The sequence below is a fragment of the Chaetodon auriga genome, chromosome 15 (genome assembly GCF_051107435.1).
Source record: "Chaetodon auriga isolate fChaAug3 chromosome 15, fChaAug3.hap1, whole genome shotgun sequence".
In the NCBI taxonomy this organism is placed as follows: Eukaryota; Metazoa; Chordata; class Actinopteri; order Chaetodontiformes; family Chaetodontidae; genus Chaetodon; species Chaetodon auriga.
In genome coordinates this window covers 20452619-20473815 of record NC_135088.1, presented here as the reverse complement: position 1 = coordinate 20473815, position 21197 = coordinate 20452619, and the positions used below count along the sequence as shown (strand labels likewise).

The window sequence follows — 21197 nt, the reverse complement described above, 5'->3', positions numbered from 1 at the left end:
TGAGCAAGACCTGACGTCAGCAGGCGAGCGAGTGGATATCAGTGCCAGCGGGGGCCGGGCCTTTGGAGCCTAGATGTCACATTAAACCTCCCCTGCCTGAAGATCAGAGGGCCCGCCACTCCTGCGGTACAGTCCTGGGACAAACAATTGCACGCCAGCTATGCTGGGATATCACTAAAACTGCTTTACGGGTACCCCATGCAAAATACTTGTAGGTTTATTTGCCTTGTTAGCACAATTATGTGTTTATAAAATTTATATGGGGGAGAGGGAAAAAGCCTATGTGCGTCCAAACTACACATTATAGCCTCTTCTCTCCCACTATTGGCTTCTATAACAGCGAGGCAGCAGTAAAGATCACACAAACAGCAGTGCCAGTTGGACTGAAGTGAAACTCTACTTTTGTGGTTCTTCTGTGTATTTACTGTATGTGACTTGCACTCACGTTGATGACAGAGTCCTTAAACTTGATGTGGAGCCGGTAGTTCGAGATGGCGATGATGGCTTCATCAGTACGGCCAAGATATTCCACCCCTTCCCCCTGAAGAACTGGGAATGGCACCTGGAGACACGAACAACCAGCAAACACAAAGCACAGCTGAGCCTGTATTTCCTTTCACCATAAATCAAAGTATTAGACAAATTAAGAATGTCAACTGATGATGGCGCTAAATGGAAATATTTAGGGATCGCCAAAGTTATAAAAATTCATTGTGAGGAGGACATGAATCTATGAACGAAATTTCAATCCATCCAATAGTTATGGAGACATTTCACTAAAATCCCAAATGTCAACGTCATGATGGTGCCAGATCAAAGGTCAAGGGATCAATTAAGTCTGAGGGATTAATGTACGTCTGTACAACACCTTGTGTCAATCCATGAGATATTTCACCAAATACCGAAGAGCTTTGACCTGTTGAGAGCACTAGAGTAAGAGTCAGGGGATGTCATGAATAGCACTACCAATAAAATATCAAATAGTTTTTCAGATATTTGAGTCTGAGGCCAATCACGCCACCACTGGACCCACCTGGGAAAGATTTTGCTATCCCTACAGCCACATTGTTAGCATGGCTAAAAAAAACCAAACACATTTTAACATGTAAACAGATCAGCATTGAAATGCCTGGTCATCTTCTTAGTCGTGTGTTCTTCTTTGACTAAATATTTTCGAATTTTAAATAATAATATCACATGGCACAATGGCACTGACACTGACATTTTTCCAATAATACCAGCACTAAACCTTATTGAAAGGCAAACTTCAAGCTCACATCGTCCTGCCTAAACTAAAAATTAAAAGCTAAACTCGGAAGGACTGTGGACAGAGTGACACTACAGATAATACAAAAAGGGGGACATGGGTGAATCAGTGTGCATGTATAGCTGTCCAATTAGCACATAGTGGCTTTACAGAAGGACCTTTGTGAGCACAGAGGGCTTGTTGGTGAGTCTGAATGAGCAAGCAGGCAGACAAGAGGCAGGGCTGGGAGGGAGAGCGTCTGCACCAGCGCTGACAGTCGGGTGAGGGATCCCAAACTGTCCATTAACATTCTTACTTGTACCCATTTTATTACAGACGCAGCCAAGTCTGGGCTTTGGCTAGCAACAAGACCCCTACATTAAGATAATTGGTTCCCAACAGAGGTTAATAGAGAACATTTTTCATTTCATTCTGAGGGCATTAGCTCTAAAAGCCGACCACGTGGAAGAGACACATGGCTACAGTTGCCAACTTCTAAACAATGCCTCAATTCGTATGAAAATGGAAGCGTCCAATCACTTTCAGAGAGGTCAATTTCACACTGACCACTACTTGTTATTGTACTTGTTTACTGTAGCTTCTCTTTCAAGGGATTGAAATGCGGTGACCTTTTACGGCTGCTGCGGATGTGGAAGATTTAAGCTATAACATTATGTACAGAGATTAAAACATTCAATCAACTTGTGTGGATCATTCCCTCCGGCTGATGTGAAACATCTCAGTCTGTTGGAAGATACATTACTGTTCAGACATCACCCTCTCTCTTATCTGACAAACTGAGAATTGTGTTATACTAATTCATTCATCCATTTCCATGACCTCTTCACACTTCCGTTAATCATCACTTTCTGTGTGATCGCCTGTACGCGCTGATGTTACTTCTGGCTGCATTAACACAATCATAGTCATTGGGGACCACGAATTGCAGCTCAGGTCTTGTTGTTGAGTTTCTGGTAGTGAGGACAACAGCGCTGCTTAGAGACAACATTACCTCATCCTGCATTAGCATGCACTGCTGAGTCACGCAGAGGAGTACCCACTGGTGCATGTTTAAAGAGGACATGCAGCAGGGCAGATGGAGGATTATGGTAAGATGTCAGAAAATCAGGCTTACTTGAAACAACATTAGCCAACACAGTTAAAAGCACAGCCTTAGTTAGTGCACAGAGCACACAAGCTGGATGTGATCGGCAGACCCAGAAAACACAAATCAACATCTAGTCAGCTTCTGCTTTACTGCCCAGGATGAAAAAAGGGGAGGATACATATAATGAATCTAAAACCAAACTACTGGAATATCGTTGATTGGTAAGAGGTCAAAAGCCGTCACTGTCAGACTGTTGACGACTGTTGGTCCAGAGAGCTTATGTCGATTAAAAAAATGAAACCGCTGACATTCATCACGGCACCTGCTGTTGTTCATCTCTGGCTGAAAACGTGTGCGTGAGGCGGGACAGGAAGCATGATGGGGGAAGAGCACAGCTTAACCTGGGAAATGGAGCACGTAGTACTCTGCACGCAGACACCAATGGAGCCAAATATAGGCTGCGGCCCCCCTGGCACCCTGCACTAAGACTTCTAAAAAGTGAAATGTCTAAAATCTGACAGTAAAATTTCACATGCTTTTAGAAATGAATCAACTCTGTAATTCAACCAACTATGAAATGACAGGCGGGCAAAGACAGCTGGCACCCAAACAAAGCTGAAAACGCTGAAGCTGTTGACTGTGACAGAAAAAAGTTGATACAGATTTATTATATAAAAAAGGAGATAAAAAGGTACAGCCTAATTTAAAGCGTTTCTGCATTCATCATGAGTCGGGGGATGTGGACAATTTGCATTAATTACTGCCTCAACAGCAGCAGAAATGGCTGAAATGAGAACGTGCAGCTACAGAGTCTGTGTGCTGCTCTGCTGTGAAGAGACCGAACATGTCCTGCTGACAGAGCCATAGTTAGCATGCTCCACAGACTGGGAGCTGCATTAAACAAGCAGTGCTCCAAAAGTAGGTGCATGAGTCACCAGCAGCCAGCAAGTGCAGCAGAAGATACTGTGTCACGTTTCCTCTGCGAAGCCTTCAGCAGCAGAAATATTAAGAGAGAGAGAGAGAGAGAGAGAGAGAGAGAGAGAGAGAGAGAGAGAGAGAGAGAGAGAGAGAGAGAGAGAAACCCATGAATAACACTCTCTGACTTGTGAGTCGTGACTTCCGGTTCAAGCAGTCTGCCTGTGAGGACAAGCACGTGTGCACACACAATGCAAGCATGCACCATGACTTGCACGTACACAAGAGTGAATGCAGCAGGGTATTAAATATGGTGGGGTGGGGAATGCCTGTAATTTGCCTGTGGAAACGCTGTGGTAAGAGACGTCAGCTGTCAGAGAAACTATCGTGGCAGTGCCTGCACACGAAGAAACACAAAAGCAGAGACACACTGTGTGACTGCATGTGGGAATGCGGAGGGGGAGGGGGGGGGGCATAACAGTGTAGAAAGATAGAAAGTGTTGCAAGGTGACTGAAATGAGAACAGTGTTACGTATTACTGAAACAGCCATGTTAATGATCCCCTCCAGTCTTCTCACTCTGCTTAACAGGGAATCCGCAAGGACCTTTGACACACAGCCCTTTAATAATACTGATAATTATTAAAACAATCCAACAACAGCTTTTGAACAGGTTGTTATCTCTGCAGTTCACTGTGGCAACATGCTTCAGTTGAATATCACAGAAAGAGAACCACCACATAGTGACCCCGGGCTGGGCAAATCCCTCCACCTTCCCTTTGTCCAGTTCTCCAGACACATGATGCTCAGCTCCATTAACCACCAGACAGCCAGACGGCACAAACTCAACACCGCGGAGGGCACAGTGCAGGTTGCCCATCAAAAGTTTGCTACTGGCGTCTTCATTGTGAAACAGACTTATAAATCCCTCTCACTTCAGTGACCTAAATGCTCTTTAGCTGCCCTGTTCTTTATCCTCTGCAGTGCTTTTTTTGTGGAACAGTGTGGGATAAAGCTCCACAGGAGAGACAGACCTATACGGGCAAAATCCTAGCTGAACATAAAAAAGATGAGCATTAAAAAAGATGGCCTGGTTAAAATAATCAAACATGCCAAATCCAAACAAAACCTTCCTCAGCCCATTTTATACTGAACATACAAAAGCTTTGTCAACACTTTTAACTTCCAAACTTTCCTTCTGCTCTTCTTAGGGTCTTGCCTTATCTTAATATGGTGGACTAATTCAGAATTCTCTTATAAATGCTGTAGTGTTTCTTAAGTGTAACTAAGCCTTATCAGTTGAGAGCGTGGGCAGCGGCTGCATTCAAATCCAAATTTTTTTTTATCCACCATGTTGCCTAATTAACTTTTTCCTGTGTTGAGTGTTGATAAAAGATGGCAGAGGACAAAAAATGCCCATCTAGGTCAGTGTCAGCATCCCTGCTTCAGTGTCTGGCATCAAGCCTGTTGAGCTGTGACTCTTGCAGTAATATCTTGACAGTCACGCTCTACGCAGTGGCGGCCAAAGTTTCATCAGGGTGTTTCAGGGGAGTGCTGTGGTGCCTCAACGGGAGCCACGACTGAAGACAAGGTCATTTTGTGGTAGTGCCACACTTGGTCTTTTCACCAGCTCCTGGTCGTCTTCATCACAGACATGTAGCTGGATGTCAGAACAGATAGGCTGTGACTGTTTGGCTCACCTGAAGGCTTTCATCCTCCTTCACCAGCTCCTTCTGGGGGAACAGGTCCTTGGCCTTGATATACTCCAGACTGGGAGGCCCTTCTTCACCCTGTCAGACACAAACACAATGCAGAGGGGGTCAGATAGGTACTTCTGTCACCATTTAGGCCGACACAGCAGGGTGGAACATGAGGATACATATCTTTTTTAAAAAAGAACGCAGACTAACCCACGACCCAGCGCAGTTTAACTCTAGTAATGTCAATGTCAACGTCAAACCCAAAGTTAATATTCTCAGTGTTCAAGTATTGAGCATTTATCAGGGCGGTTAGCCTCTGATGTAGGATGCATGCCAGGTGGAATTTCACAATCCCCACCATCTAAACCACAGAAGTCACGTAGGAGATTAAATATTGACTACGAGGAGACCAAAATTACCTTTAAAAGGGGAGCACACAACCTTGTCATTTTGAAATGTTTACCATTTGATCCTAAACAGCATTTCCCCTGATAGGTTAACAATAATGCTGAAGGAAGAATGAAACTTTCACATATTCATATTTGCTTTGCATCAGAACGGTGCAGGTAGTTTCTGCATTTGTAAATGATAGACAGCACCTGGCATGAGATGCCAAAAACCTGTAGACTTTGTGACTGGGTGCTACAGTCTTGTGCAAACAAAGATACTGGGGCTTTAGTAAAGTATTTTACACACATGTCCAGTTTTTCATGAGTCATGCACTGACATTGACTTCTTACACAGTTCTAACAATTCCTTGTGAGGGTCTTTTGATACCCAATAACCAAATGTTTCCATGATCGCGTAAGAGGACCCTGTAAACTAATTTAACGTTGCATTCCAAGGTTGCTGATAAATGAAACATCCAAATGCAGTCCTATCAAGTTATAATGGATGGTTGGCTAAAATTAGACTGCAACACCTCAAGAAGCAGCTGAGATGAGAGCGAGAGAGGACAACAACAAAGAGGACAGTCAACCCTGTCCTTGCAGCTTAGAGTGCCACTGACCAAACACTTTCATTACATGCAGGTCACACTTGGAGAGAAAAGGGTAGAAAGTGATCAAATAATGAAAGGGTTAAGGTCAGGCATCTTTCTTCCACATCAGCCTCTCTCTATGATTTCTGCAGCAATTGAGTTGCGTGAGCAGTTTATGATGAACCCAGCTTGGCTTCCGGCTGCCTGAGCACTGCTACCTTTGCTCCTCTGCTGGATTTGGCTTCTCCTTCTGAGTATGACCGTATGTTGATTCTGTTCCTTAATGAGAAGAGTAATGGAGTCCTGAAGGGGGACCAGAGGGAGGCAGAATGTAGTCTCCTGAGGGTTTTTTCAGTGGACTACATCTACTGACTCAGGTTGGTCTCTTGCTAATAAAAGATAGAAACATGTCATACATGATAGCAGGAAGCCCCCTGATGTCTCCCCATGCACCATACAGACTCCTGCCATGTTTACAATTATTACATCTGTCATCCAAAGGTCCAAGCCGGTGATTCAACCATACGATAAGCCTACCACCCATTGGTAACAGATGGAGATAGTGTTCCTACAGTGACAACCCCTCCTCTACAAGTCACCAACTTGTCACCATCTGATTTCAAAGGCATAGAGATCACAGGCATAGCTTAGCCAAAGCATCATTTTCAGCTTCTGTGGCTTAAGAACTACAGCTAAGCCTTACTATGGGTATGGGACACCTACTGTATGTGTGGGAGAGATTACTAGGATGTCACTACGAAGTCAAATTGTGTGCAAATATTGTGTCATATCGGATATTATTTACATGCAACTGTCAGAAATAGAAATAGTTGCTTTTGCAGTCATGCTTCTAGCCTCGTGTTCACAATTTGCACTTCCTCGCCAACTGGGAGACACTCTTGCTGTCACAAATTTCTGATATCTGACTCAGAATTACAACTCGAAAGCTTACATAAAGGTTTTTTCCCCATTCAGCTGCTCATAATTACAGTCAATGATATGACATGAATGCAGCATATCAAGAACAAAGCTACACCAAATCTCTCTGTAGAACACTGCATGTAAAACTAAATGTGGTGTCTCTCAGAGAAAAGGATACTCCAGTCAACACTAAGAGCCTGAATTATTTGACTGTTAAACATGTCTGAACTTCTCCAAATCCCTCTGCAATGCAACCCGACTAATCTCCTGACCTGTGACCTGAGTCAGCCTTTGGCGTCAAGACTGATGAGGCAGCTGTGCATCATCAATTGTACTTATTTTCACCTAAGAATGAGTGGACCATGACAGTGGCCATCAGTCAGAGGCATCCTGGAGGGTCAGGTCATTACAGGCTGATCTCACACACTGTTGCTGGGCAGTCTGAACCACCAGGCTGCCATCCCGGTACATACTTGTTTGCTTTTTTTTCTTTTCTTTTCCAAAGGGAATGAAGTTTACCGTGGCCTGCCAGACAGCGGTCATCAATTACTGGAGAAGCTATCATTATAGAACCTCCCCTTGAGAAATTCAATGCTAATCAGCTGAGAGGACCATCCATTCAGTCTTTACACACACACGCGCGCACATGCACACATACATAAAAACATACACACATACACACAGAATCAATAATCCATCCACTTCCTATATGTCTTGTGCTGCACTACCTGGTAGATACTTGGCACCAACAACTTGGTACTCAATTCTCTTATGGAGCAGCCCTGACACTGCACTCTTCTTTCCTGTGAGAACACGGTGTACTTTAAAGGCAAAAAACTGCCGACTTAAACTTGTATTGCTCCATAAATCCACGTCCCAGGCTACATACACAGAATTCTACCGATGCATTGGTGCTTAACTTTCTAAACATTCAAACAAAGACCACACTTCAAACTGTTTAGGTGACGAGTTATTCTGGCAGCTTAAAGAGACAACAGTGTTAAGGAGGACGGAAAATGTCAAGGAGAGTAAAACATAGACTGAGCTGCATTGAAGCAGAGGCATCTGTCTAGCAGTGCTGGAAGACTTGCAGCGAGTGAAACCTCTCCGACAGGGCTTAAAACTGTCATTACATTTACAAACACAAGCAGCGAAGCACCTTTGCTTTCTGATTTTTGGTCCACTGCAGTGTGTCCACAACCAGACAGACAATCAGCTTATGGAAGATTAAAGGAAAAGAGAAATGCTCTCACTTTCAAACGACTCACAAAGATGGAGCACAGCTTGTCCTGTGCCCGACACGTTTTTGCTTCGTCACTGCTGCGAGCCTCCGCACCCTCCCCCACCTTCGTCCAACCAGCAATCAAAAAGCCGGAGCTGACAGGCATGCGCACATACATAGATAAGCCTGTGTGCATTTCTCAAATATTAATGTCGACATGGGTAACACAAGTCATGTCTTGATGACATGTACTGCTCTAACGGCGATAGTGTCAGGTAGCAGCTGCCTGTACAGTCCTAGCGTAGCAGGCTAGCAGTGGGTACGTGGAGGGCTCCTTTTTCATGCACTAAAACGAGGTTTGAACTGTCTGGTGAAAGCATGTGTGGAAAAACTGTCTTCCACACATTTCTGCATGTGCGTGAACGGACAAGTGAACAAAACAGCCAAACAGAACAGGTAGAGACATTGAAAAAGACACATGCACAGTCTTCATGAATAAGTGTCTGGTTGTCATGGATACAACAACCTCTTTTTAGAGGCAGAGTCCTTTTCTCTCTAAAGCTTTTGGAAACAATTTGCTGTCTTTACTCACCAGATTATTACTTAATCTGACTGGGGCTTTGTCCTACAGTTGTCCAGATTAGAGAATCACAACATGATGCAGAGGTGACCTCTTAAATATGTGAGGAACATGTGCTTATATGTCTGCTTTTATGTGTTCAGTTATTCACTGAAAATTATTATTACCATTACCAGAAATATAAGGAATGACTGCAAACAAGGTGTCAGGTAGTAAGAAGAGGTGTGTGGATGGAAACAGAGGCTAAGATGTGCATTTCTCCGAGTTAGGCAGTGCAGTCTGAGTAATAAGTCAAGATCAAAAGATGGCAGAGTATGACAAATCATTTTAAATGCTCTTTCTCCCCATCCCCACTCTCTCTGACTATGTTAATATTTCATAGACCACGTGCTCTAACTGATCACCCCCATTTTAGTCTTAAAACTGGGCTCTACTTCAACAGCTGAGGGAACGAGACAGGGGCAATGTTCTCTAAAAGTAAGCATCTAGAACACAAAGTTGGAGTAACACGGAGAAGTAAAGACATGTTTCTATGTAGGCATGTTTCGCATACTGGCTCCTCTTAGGAGAAATACATAAGGGAGCATTTACAGGCCTTCTCAAAACACAAGTATGAACAACAAAACACAAACAAGCAAGGGAAAGGTTTAACTGGCAAAAGACATTTAGAAAACAGCTTACACTAGATTACAATTCAAATGCACCAGCCGGTGAACGGAGGAAGACTTGATCCTTGTGCAGGTAAGTAAAGAGAACGACTTAAGCAACAGATACTGAGGAAACAGCCCAAAATGCCAGCTAAGTGCTAGTTATCCTCTTATTTAAATACTATTCTTCTCAGTTGTATTTTGTCCTCTAACAGGACACTGTGGTCATGGTAGCTTCCTCAGTGTCATAACACATCAACTCTGCCGCCCACTGAGTTAATTCTCAAGGGTGTTACTGCAGTGTTGTCAGGCAGGGTGGGAAGACCCATTGCTAGGCCCATCACAGGTACCAAAGAGGGTGCATGAAGGTATTGAGCCTAAAGCACACTCCCAAAAAGCTTTTGGCTGTACTTACACCCTTGATTCATTTAGCTGGTGGGTATAATAGAATTTGAGTCATGGAAAAATCTCAACCAATTCAATTAGGCTTTTTATAGTTCCATTTGGTGCAGACAACAAATGGCAGAGACAGATAAACATGATATATTGGAGATAGAAGGAACAGTAACTGGAGATGTTGTTTCCATTGTTGGATCGCAATTGTCATGATGATGAAAACTTAGCTCAATGCTGCAGGCCTCCTCCAGAGGAGAAGACTGACAGAGCTGTGGTCCACTTCAGTAACAGGGGACGTGGATACTAAATTATACAGACAGTGACGCAGGAGAAGAACTGCCAACTCAGCTGCACCACAGACATATTGAACAGAGATCATAAATTGTGTAAAGCCTGGCCATGTCTGGTCACAAAGAAAAGAGAAGAGGAACCAGCAGCTGCGCACTTCCTAATGCACCTGGTAACTTCACAACCAATGGTCTCTCTGGAAGAAACAGTGCTGGAAATTAAAGTAGAACTTTCCCAATATTTGCATATTGTTGACTGTTAGCACCACATTCTGAGATGCTAAAATGCAAGAAATCCTTTGATGTTGCCTTGATACAGGGGGTCTGTGCACCGAATCCGGACAGCAGGGCAGGAATTATACCAAGGCCAAAGGACAGCGGCCTGGAAGCCCTGGGGTGTCGCCGTGATGCCCCCTCTACCACACGGCCAGTTTGGCATGCCCTGTTTTGAACTGCGTGTTGTACATGTGATGCAGTGTTTTCATCATCTTGGTGAACATCAACAGTAATGTGGGATTTCTCCCGCCTCTTTGCCAGTAAGCGCTAACCCACTAGCTAATGTTATGTGATAGGCACATGCAGCTTAACAGTGTGCAGTGTACAAATTAATACGCCCCTTTTTTAAAGTGTACGAGTATATTGCTGAATAGTGTCAGCTAACTATGAACATGCATAGAATTTATAACTTCCTGTGAGATCTGACTTGCCACTTGCTCCTACCGAGATCTGACTTGCTGCTGCTGATGGATGAAGGGAGCACAGACAGCATCAAACGGAAAGGGAACGAGACAAAACTAAGAATAAACTGTCTAATCTTGTGTGAACCTTGTCCACTAAGTAAGTTTAGTCGAAGCTGTACATGGCATTCAGATATATTCAATGATGTTGATAGGTATGTGTCCTGCGTTAACACCAGAAAGGACGTAGTAAACTATCGACGAGCTCAGGGGACGCTATTTTTTTTCACTGATGCTGTAATTTGAATTAACAGCGTTGTAAGTTGGTGTTTAATGCAGGGTGTATCTGATCCACCAACCTGCCTGTATTTTAGTGAGAAATTCACATTTTTGAAACAGCTTGCTTCTGAATCCCATGGCCTTCTTCTCTGCACAGCTAACCAATGGAGGCTGGTAGGGAGTTGAGGCAACAAAATGAGCTAACTGTTAAAGTATGACAAAGTTATCTGACATTCACTGACTGTGGTTAGTTATTGGTTTGATTAATAGCTAACAGTCTATAAATGTGTGTTTACATTGATTGCTGATGGTGGCTGATCAGGCTAATTAGCAGCTATTTGTACTCAGTTTCGAATGGCAGTATGCAGTAAATGGTTGCCCTTTGTGTGTGTGTGTGTGTGTGTGTGTGTGTGTGTGTGTGTGTGTGTTTTTAAACGGCTTGTTAATGACTTCTGTTGAAACTTGAAGCTCAGCATTCTTGTTCCTCTTTTTTAGCTTACCTTTTAAAAGCAACATTAACATTTATTCACCCAGAAAAAGCTATTATTTCTCTGTGTAATATGACCTCTTTCTGTCAGCGGCCATGTGTCTGCAGTATAATCACAGACTTTTATACGTTTTCAACTTGCATGAATATCACCAGAATTCTAACTATATAACATCAAACTTGATTTTAACACAACAACTTGTGAAAAAAGGACACATTTATTGAAGACCCACTCAAATAACCATCTGTGGGTCCCCGGGGAGACTCACTACATTTAAGACCTACATGTCCTACATTTTGGCCACGATGCTCCAAATACATTTGTATTATCAAAGGGCAAAATGGCCCTAAAAGGACATAAGTTCAGGCCTGTTACAATGGAGCACAAGACACTGATTTCTAATGATTTTACAAATATAATTTTAACGGATTTCCATATAGAGTTACTATTGTCTGATCATTTAGAGCCAAGCTAGTGGCACAGCAATGACAGTGTGTTGGTCAGCCGGTCAGATCTCAAATCTCCAGGAGATGAATTGCCATCAGCTTTTTTCCAGACTTTCATGTTCCCCAGACGATGAACTGTAATGATATAATGATGGTGATTGCCTGACTTTTCATCTGCCACCAGCAGCAGGTCAAAGTCACTCATCCAGAGAAACACCTAAACTTCTACTGAATGGATTGACACAAAGTGTGGTACAGATATTCTTGGTTGCCATATGATGAATCATAGCCTTCTGAGTTTGGAGATCCCCTGACTTTTTCTCAACTAATGACATTTCCATCAGCCTCAGCTGTACTTTGTGTTTATTCTCATTAGCAAAGACTAGCATGCTCACATTATAAACTAAGATTGCCAATGTGGTAAACATACCTGCTAAACATAAGCATGTTAACATTGTTGCTGTGATCATGTTATGATGTTGATGTTAGCATTTAGCACAAAGCACTGCTCTGCCCAAGTACAGTCTCACAGAGCTGCTAGCATGGCTGTAGACTCTATTGTCATAAAATGTACAGCTTACACTGCTACAACTCTAATTAGATCTGTGTTTTTACGGTGTATAAAAATGTTTTCAGCATTTCAGTAAGTAAAAAACAAAGGAGAACTACATTTCAAGCGAATGACAAATGACTTGTCTGTGATGTTTTTACAAAGTTCGGAAAGTCAAACATTACATTCTGGAAACCTAAAATATGGATGACTTGCAGGCGAATTTGAGCGAGTTTAGTGTTTAGCTCAAAGGGAGACTTGCTCAAAGTTAGTAATTCAAAAGCCCAGCCAATGAACATCACTTAAAGGTCAGAGGTTCACTGGGGAACCATCACCTAATTTAGACTCAGGGACATGAGGCTAAGACCACCCCGTGTTGTTCCTAAACCGTCAGCCTTTTCACCCCTCTGTCTCAAGATGAAACTAAAAGAAGCACCTGTTCTACATTGGTCATTGTCATATATCCCCTGTACATCCCAATACCACAAACTGCTCAATGCAGGTCCTCCACTGCAGTGCACACACTTCACCTCTCTGAGGCTGGAGCAGCGACTGCACAGTGTGTTCCCCCTGAGCAACACACACATTTTACACGTCTTACTCCTGACAAGCCCTCAGTCTCCTCCCTGCCAATTAACATACTGGCAGCTCAAAGCCCTCCATACAATTGAGGCGGGTGATGAAAAAAATAAGTAGCTTTTCATCATCACACGCATGAGAACACACACATAATTATTTTTATGTGGAGCGTGGACTGGTTACCTACGTATAACCGCAGCTCTCACGTGTGTCGACCAACACCTCCACCCCCCCCATCCCCCAACGATTGGCCGGCAGGCACACACAAGGAGGTGAATTAGGGAGGGGAGGGCATTAATACACACCCATCACAAACCAGACTCAAATAAAAACGAACACTCAAATAAAAGCCTGTGGACTTACAAAGCAGTTGAGCATGGAGCAGGACACCCTTCCTGCGAGGCTCATGTCGAGGAGAGGCAGGGCTGTGCCTGAATGACACACAGCCGAGACAGCAGCAGCGCGACCAGTGCACGAGGAGCCGGCATAACCATTCTTCCCCCAGCCGGAGCCTCTCCACCCCTCGTCCACTCCGATGCCCTCTGCCTGCCGCCCCTCCCCCCCCCACCTTTTGCACGTTCCCCCTTCTCAAGAGGTGCTGTGGGACAACACGCCAGTGCCGGCTCTCATTCAGGAACCCACCCCACCCCCCCCACCGCTCCCAGAGTGGGGACAGAGGGCACGCTGGTGTCTGAAGACAGCCCCTGTTGCACTGCTGAGAGTGGGAGAATAGTCCATAAAGATACAAACGAAAGCAGCGGTCCACACGATCAGCTGAGTTAGGTCTGAGGAGAGAGGGATGAAAGGACCGCAGATGTACCTTCCCAACTGTAGCGAATGGATGGGGGGAAACTGCGAGAAGAGAGAGCAGGAGAGAAAAGACAGAGGGAACTGCCTGATGCTAAGCTCCACCCTCTGCATGCGCATCTACCTCCCTCTCTCACATTCACATGCTCACATTTCTCCCCGTCTCCCTCTCATCTCTTACTCCTCCCCCACTCCCTCCTTGTTCACCCTTCACCGACATCGCCTAATAAATATGCTTCTCCCTCAGCAACGAGGCGGTAAAGCCTAGAGTGTACCACCGGCATCCAGAAGATGCTCCGACTGCCATGCATGCACCACCTGACATCAACCGCAGTGTGCTGTGGTTCCTTCCCAAGCGCAAACACTGTATGCTAGTAGCTGTGTGCACAAGCTATGCTGACAGAACACAGAGACACCCCATCCAGTGGTTGGACAGCATCCCATCACAAAACCTTTGAATTGGCAGCAATTGATCTAGTGCAGGACAGAGGACAGAGTAGGGAGGGTGTTAAGGAGAGAGAGCCTATGCGGAGATCTCCAGTGACACAGCAATCTACAGACACAAATTCCTCCTCTCCTATGTCTCCGAGTGTATTCTTTGCACTGTCTGACACAAGTGCAGCACATCTATGCGGTGAACAGCGCTTAGCTGTCACACCTTTTCCTTTGCTTAACATCAGGGAAGGTTATTGGATGTATATGGTGTACAGAGCATGATGTATTCCTCCCCCTTCTGCCTCACCCCCCCCCAACAGGCAGTCGTGACAGTCACTCGCCTTCAGCTGTATGACCCCACGTTATGTAACACGTATAACGTAGTACACACAGCATAGGCTGGATGTGTGACACAGCACTGTTAAAACTGAATTCATTTTACTGCTCTAATGTAATTTTGAAATGGTATAGCCTCATTTTAACAGGAGGAATATTCAGTGGGTCAGGTAATAATAACAATAATTTATTGTAGTTAAGTGTAATCCATGTGAAGAAAACATCCAAACCAAGTATACCCTTCACTTGGCAATTCAAATCTGGGTCTGTCTTGAGGAAACATGTTTCAACTGTTTTGCAGAAGGACCTGCTGCCATTGAAGAACTGTTACACTAGTTGTTCTGGTAGAAGTGGGCACGTATTCCAACGCCAGGCTAACAAAGACAAAATCACCACTGCTGACCACTGTTATTATTAGCAGCAGGTAGCACATTTTAGGAGCTCAAGTTGGAAACTACTCTAAACATACCACATAGCTTCCTACTGCATGTAATGTGCTATTAGCTACAATATTACCAGAATAATATCAACTTTTGAATCTCTTGTAATTCTAACTATATAGTATTTTCACCCAGAGGGTCATTTATACAGAAAGGATATCTATGATTTTCATAAACAGGCACCAACAAGACGCAAAACCTACACTTTCCGTTACAGAACGTGCAGGCCAATAAAAATGACACTGACACTGAATTTACAGACAATTCACATTTCTGCTGGATTAAAAATACAGATACCACAGTAACAACTACAGGACACCAGCCAGTAAAAATAATCCAGTTTGGATAAATGTTTCAGATCGTAGTATATATATAACGGCAAGACATTTCAGCACATCATTCAATCTCATGCAAACAATTACCCACTGTGAAACTGTACAGTATCCATCAATATATTGCACACTTATTACTTGTTTCTAGGTTATTCTGTTCTATACAGTGCTCTTTTTCAATGCCCGGTCTGAAGCATCTTTAAGCCTGAATGTCTTTATACAGTATTAGAAGGGAGAGCCTTATGCTGCAGGAGGCATGATGCATTGCACTCGCATGCAGTATGACTTCAATCTCATCAGGTAAATGGACTCATGTATCTGCTGCTGTAAAAACACACTTCCACAAATCAACCTTACAGAGCCTTACAGAGAATCATTTTCATGTCACATGGTAAGCCTGTGACTCGTATATTTATTCCCCTCGGTGAAAAGAAGAAGTGAAATAAAGCATTATGCATTGCAGCTAAGCCCAAACACACCAGTTTTACAAAACCTTTCCTGGTACATGTGTGTATATGTGCACCTAAGAATGTTCCTATACATAATAATGTGTACTATTTACAAAAAAACTAGATTTGATTTTGAATTGTTTATCAGTGCACACATGCTTATGTGAGCTGTTGTAGTGAGTAAGAGGCAAAGGAAGGTACGGTGTAGAAGTCATGCCAACTTCTCTGTCTTGTGACGCGTGGCAGAAAATCACTCAGCACCTCAGCCTGAACTCTTCATTACTTTGACAAAATCCCAATGATTAAGACTTCTCGTAGTCCACACAAGTGCAGGCGTATCGAGTTTGGAAATGTGGAGGGCTTCATCTAGATGACATATCAAGAGTCTTCATACAGACTTTCAGTATAACCTCCACAGGTACATCCTTTGTGTGAAAACACTTGGAAAAAATACTTCTGTTTGCAGTGTTAACCTAAAGTTTGGGCTTTCAAATCATTTTCCAGTTGTCCATAAAAAACAAACAAACAAAAACAAAAGCTGGATGCACACTTGAGAAATTTCAGAATATTGCAGCCTAATTTGTGATGAGCAGGTCCACAGTCCAAACACTGGGCTTCAAATTCCCCCTCTCTGCATGCCCAGCCCTTCCCAAACCAGCTGCAAAAGTGAACACCAGATTTGGCCTCTTGTGTCTCAGGTTTTATTTTAGGAAAGGAGGGCAGCCAGTCACCAACGCAGAGTGTCAACCTACATGTTGACACACAGCAATAGAAGTAGGATTTGAATAAAGTCTTTTCAAACTCCAGCACAGTTGTGTTGGCATCCATCAAAAATTGTATTTTAGACTACGTCTAGAATGCAGTAGTTCTGGTCAACAGGCTCTGAAAAACAACAAAGTTCCCATTATTTGAACCAAGTGAAAAGGAGGAACCGGACACTGACAGTTAGACTTCAGGAACCAGGGCAGGGTCAAACAGTGCTAGAAGCAAAAGACCCTTCAAGAAAGGCTACAGTGAAATCATTAACAACAACCTCAAATGAACCCTCTGGCTTTAACTACAACCCTCACTGAGAGCTTCTGCTGTCTAGTCGGTGTGTTTTGGAAGGGGGAGGGGGGCACACATACAGGTGACTTAATTCTTATGTAAGCAGGTGACATCATATGGGGCAGTGACAATGAAATGCTAATTTCTCTTGCTAGGTGCGCACAACCCCTACAAGGTAGCATTACAATGCATTGTGGGTACCGAGGGCAGGGTAAAACAACCCCTTTGTCCTCTTTTCCATGCTCGCATTATCCCGCTAACAATTCGGCAGCATGAGTGGACAACAGCATGAACTCAATACTTCCTGTTTTGTTTCAACAAAAAGCTGGAGGCTGGGAAGCAATTAAAGGCTGCTTCACAAGACAGGATTAAAAGGATCATATTACCTGTGGAGGAAACTGCTGCAGCAAATGTCTGACAAACCCACCTGAGTAAAGAACCCTTTGATCAACAACGACTGAGAACATAGAATTATCATGAGCTGTAGTAGTTTATGTAGGACTTAGCAACTGCATATTCATGTTCACAAATACAATGGATGTGCATCAATCACAGAGTAACTTAACTTCAAATATGGGTTTAGCTGATGTTCACTGATTAAACCTTTCACCTGTTTCAGTAGAAAAAAACTGTACCTGGCATCACTGTTGAGCGTGGTTACAGGCGTAACAGAGCACACTTCTGACCACATCCAGAGTGCAACACACTAAGCAAGGAGAGACTGAACTTCAACCCAGGATGAGCCCAGGACTGGTTGAGGTCTGCAGTCTCATTTTACGTGCTTCGCTGGGCACATTATTTGTTCATCAGACCCGCCATCAATTAAGCCCAGAGCTCGACCGTGTGTCCCATAAAAAGGCTGAGAGCTGGGCAGCTGGCCACTGTGGCATTCTGTGGAACCAGTTGACCAGAACCTCGGGACACACATCCTCCTGTTACACTTCCTATTTCTGTCCCATAAAGGCTGTACCCATTAGTTTCAAGAGGAATTTGTCACTCATCTGGTCAGTGCTTCCCCTCTTTCAGAGCAGCATCCTGGCTGAAGTACATTTACTGTAAGTTCAGTGAGAAAGAGCAAAGGGACAGGCCATCATGTGGCCTGGGCTCTCCCCAAAATTACTGAGTATAATGGTGCTATTACCACATACAGTATTATCACTTTGCTAAAATTGCAGAAGAATATCGAATGAAAATCTAATCACGAAGCACCACAGGTCTATGCACATTTCTTGAGCTCTGAGAAATGGAGCACAGTCAAATTCAAGTCACTGTTACAAAATGCACTTAATAATTACTGTACAATAAAATGCACATCTTGCGTAGCTCATTTGAAATGTAATTAAGAGTTGTGACCTACAAATACTCTTGCATCTTGCACGTTGTATTTGCTATGCTTCAGTATAATTACAACCTTCAGGCCCACAGCTGCACCATGATTAGACAAACCACTGCTTGTCTCACGTACAGTAAGAGCTGAGACTCAGCATCCCCCAAAGAAAACACTCCGCTTCAAACAAAGGTACATGCAGCAAGTTGATGCAGCACAATTGCTTTTCCATCTTTCTGCATCAATTATGTTCAGAATAATGTTGCATAATACAAATAGTCTTGTTTTGGCCTCAGAACTGAATAGCCAGTAGCATCCACTAGAGGGCAATCAGTATGTAAAAGGACAGATCCCAATTCAGTACTTACAGTAGCAGAGTGACGCTCGGACATCTTGGGTGGACACCTTCACTGCTGGACTACAGCATAAGCATTTTATTTCACATTTGGTCATATAGCTGCGCTTCACATACAGCATGACGACGACAAGCACGTTCAATACTCTGTCACATATTGTCATGATCTTCTTCATGTAACTAGTCTAATGGTAAATGGTTAATAGGGTCTGGATGTGCAAAACAGAGGAGACATGTGGCAGGGAGCTACATCAAAGTCCTGTTACATCTGTTGCACAGCACTTTTACTGATGCAGCAGCACGTTCCTGAATGAAACAAAAAATGCAATAAAGTCGGATCCCTGCTGAGGAAACTACTACTGGCCTGAAGAGAGACGCTGCCCTAGGACGATCTACTTTTCTCTCACTTAAATTGGTGTCATACAAATCCCTGTTTAGTGCTGACTATAGCTAAGTTGTTATGTACAGTTATTTGTTTGCATATTTGTTGATCCCAAAAGGTCCCACCATCCCCCTGTGAAGGCACCGTGAACAACCAGGAGGATTCTCAAATGCAGCAACAATTAGATGATCCCTCATTGGTGCCCCACTCAAAAACAAGGACACTTGGGACTCCAAGAGCAAGCTGCAGGTAGGGCGTCCTGAAATCGAACGCGAAGTCTTCATGGTAGAAAATATGTCCCTTGTTAAAGCATGGTTGATCACTAATTAAAACTTGTCTTGCTTATCGTTATCCTCTTACCAACTCCACAAATGAACAGTGCAGTTAATGTCTGGCTTGTTTAAAAAGTCACAAAAGTTTGAGTGGCGCGCTCTACTGTTAAGCATGTTGTAACACCTTGCCCTTTGCGAAGGCCCGTAAGAGAATTGTGCCTTTTCTTGTGTAAGAGTGAAAATGTCCCAACTCGTCATTTTATCTCCAGAAGGAATGTTGGGAGTTCAGAGAGGCACCTACTCTAATAGCAATCAGGAATCTACAGCAGAGTATCTGTAAACATAACAGTCCTCTCTCCAGCAGTTTGATTGGCTCACCATGCTGCCAGCCAGTGCTGTAGACAGTCGGCCTGGGCGCTCCTCTTCAGATCCCTCCCTCTCCTCCCGTCTACTGGGCTCTGCTGTGCCAGCGATGGCTCCTGCCAACATAAAAACACACTACCTTCAGACATGGGTGTGTGTATGTGTGGGGGCGGTTGTGGAGTGTGTGTGATTGCGCAAAGGGCTGGGTTCCAAAAACCAACCTTCCTTGGTTTGAAGTACAGCAAGTACAATGAAAGCTGGCACTAAAACCATAAAGTAGCTCATTGTTGAAGGAGTATGGATGCACTTTATAATTTATCAATCAACTCGTGCTGCCTCTACCGCAAAATCCTCACGACTCAGCAGCTCTCAGTAGTGTGCAGTGCATATGGGGCGATGGTTAAATGGGCTGCCCAGGCCAAGAACTCCGCTCTACAAATCAGGTCAAGTCAATGTAAACACAGTCCACACATGCCGTGCTGCAGAGAGACATGCAGGCACATGCTTGAAGTCTGACACGTTGGAAACCTTGGAGCAGATCACCTGAACTGACCCGACATGAGGGAAGAAACTCTGATTTAGAGGAAATGCAAACTCAACATTCTTCATCTGATTATCAGCTGCCAAACAGATAAGTGTAGAAGAAGTAGACAGCAGATGTGGACAAACTCCACAACCCTTGCACACGCCCAACACAACAAAAGGTGGTCCAGCTGGCACGATGAGGTGGACAGCCTGATCTTCTAACAACATGACTGAGAGGTTCTGAAATTACTCCTACGACTGGATGTCTGAACAGTGCAGTGCGTTGCTACAATGGCTGTACACATTAAGAAACAAGTTTAAATACTCTGAATAAATCAAGACACGATGAAACATGGAGCAGTCGAAAAACACTTGATTCACTGAATGATTGCATGCAAAGTAACGCTGTGATACTGCAGTGCCTTCTCTTCCTGTGCAGATGCAAGCGGACTCAGGAAGCTCAGTGCAAGTTTACTTAGAGAGAGTAACACACACAGGCAGCGAGACAAAACACGGACACGGTGTTCACTTCCTTATGTTTTGGACTAGACTAAACTACAATACATTGATTACAACTTGAAACTGGATTTAAGTTCACGCTGTGCTACTTCACTGCGCTTGTTTTTTTTTTTTTTTCTTTTTCAGACACACCCCCTTTTGCACACAGCTCCGCAAAATGAAAAAAAATGACTACTCTCAACTTACAAAATACTGTGCCCAACGTTGACTTCTCTTACCTGCGCAGAGTGCTGAACCTGCAAACCTTGCGTGGAAACTTCTGTATGTCTTCAAAGGTTGAATTAAAGCTCAGTGCCTTGTAGTAGTAGCAGTAGTCTCCGTCTCCCAAACACATACTGGTTGTAATCCAGTGCATGACATACCTCCCTCCCTCCCTCCCTCTCTCGCTCTGTCTCTATTGCTTACTCTTTCTCCCTCCCACTCTCTAAGTGCCATGCTTCTCAAAGTGAAAGAAGCCATACTACAGGGCACAGACTTTCTACACTTCACCCACCTCCACTCATGACTCATTTTATCAAAAGGGACAGCTTTCATTGCTAATCAGCTGTAAATATAAATATCAGCAGATGTAAGCAAACAGTCATAAATG

The 21197-nt window shown here is 43.8% G+C and overlaps 1 protein-coding gene across 3 annotated transcripts in view; it reads right to left on the bottom strand.

The window, feature by feature from the left end:
* Window positions 1-21197, bottom strand: part of mtmr4 (myotubularin related protein 4) — a 40116-nt gene that overhangs the window by 15196 nt on the left and 3723 nt on the right. Inside the window, exons 1-4 of one of the 3 annotated variants that reach the window (XM_076750377.1) lie at window positions 20827-20968; window positions 19580-19680; window positions 4969-5058; window positions 446-562 (exon numbers count right to left, since the gene is read on the bottom strand). In XM_076750377.1, the coding sequence (XP_076606492.1) occupies window positions 446-562; window positions 4969-5058; window positions 19580-19582 (210 nt within the window). In that variant the 5' untranslated portion in view covers window positions 19583-19680; window positions 20827-20968. Of the gene's footprint in view, window positions 1-445; window positions 563-4968; window positions 5059-13382; window positions 13956-19579; window positions 19681-20826; window positions 20969-21197 lie in introns of those variants that run through there. The other 2 variants (XM_076750376.1, XM_076750375.1) reach the window with 2 other exon arrangements.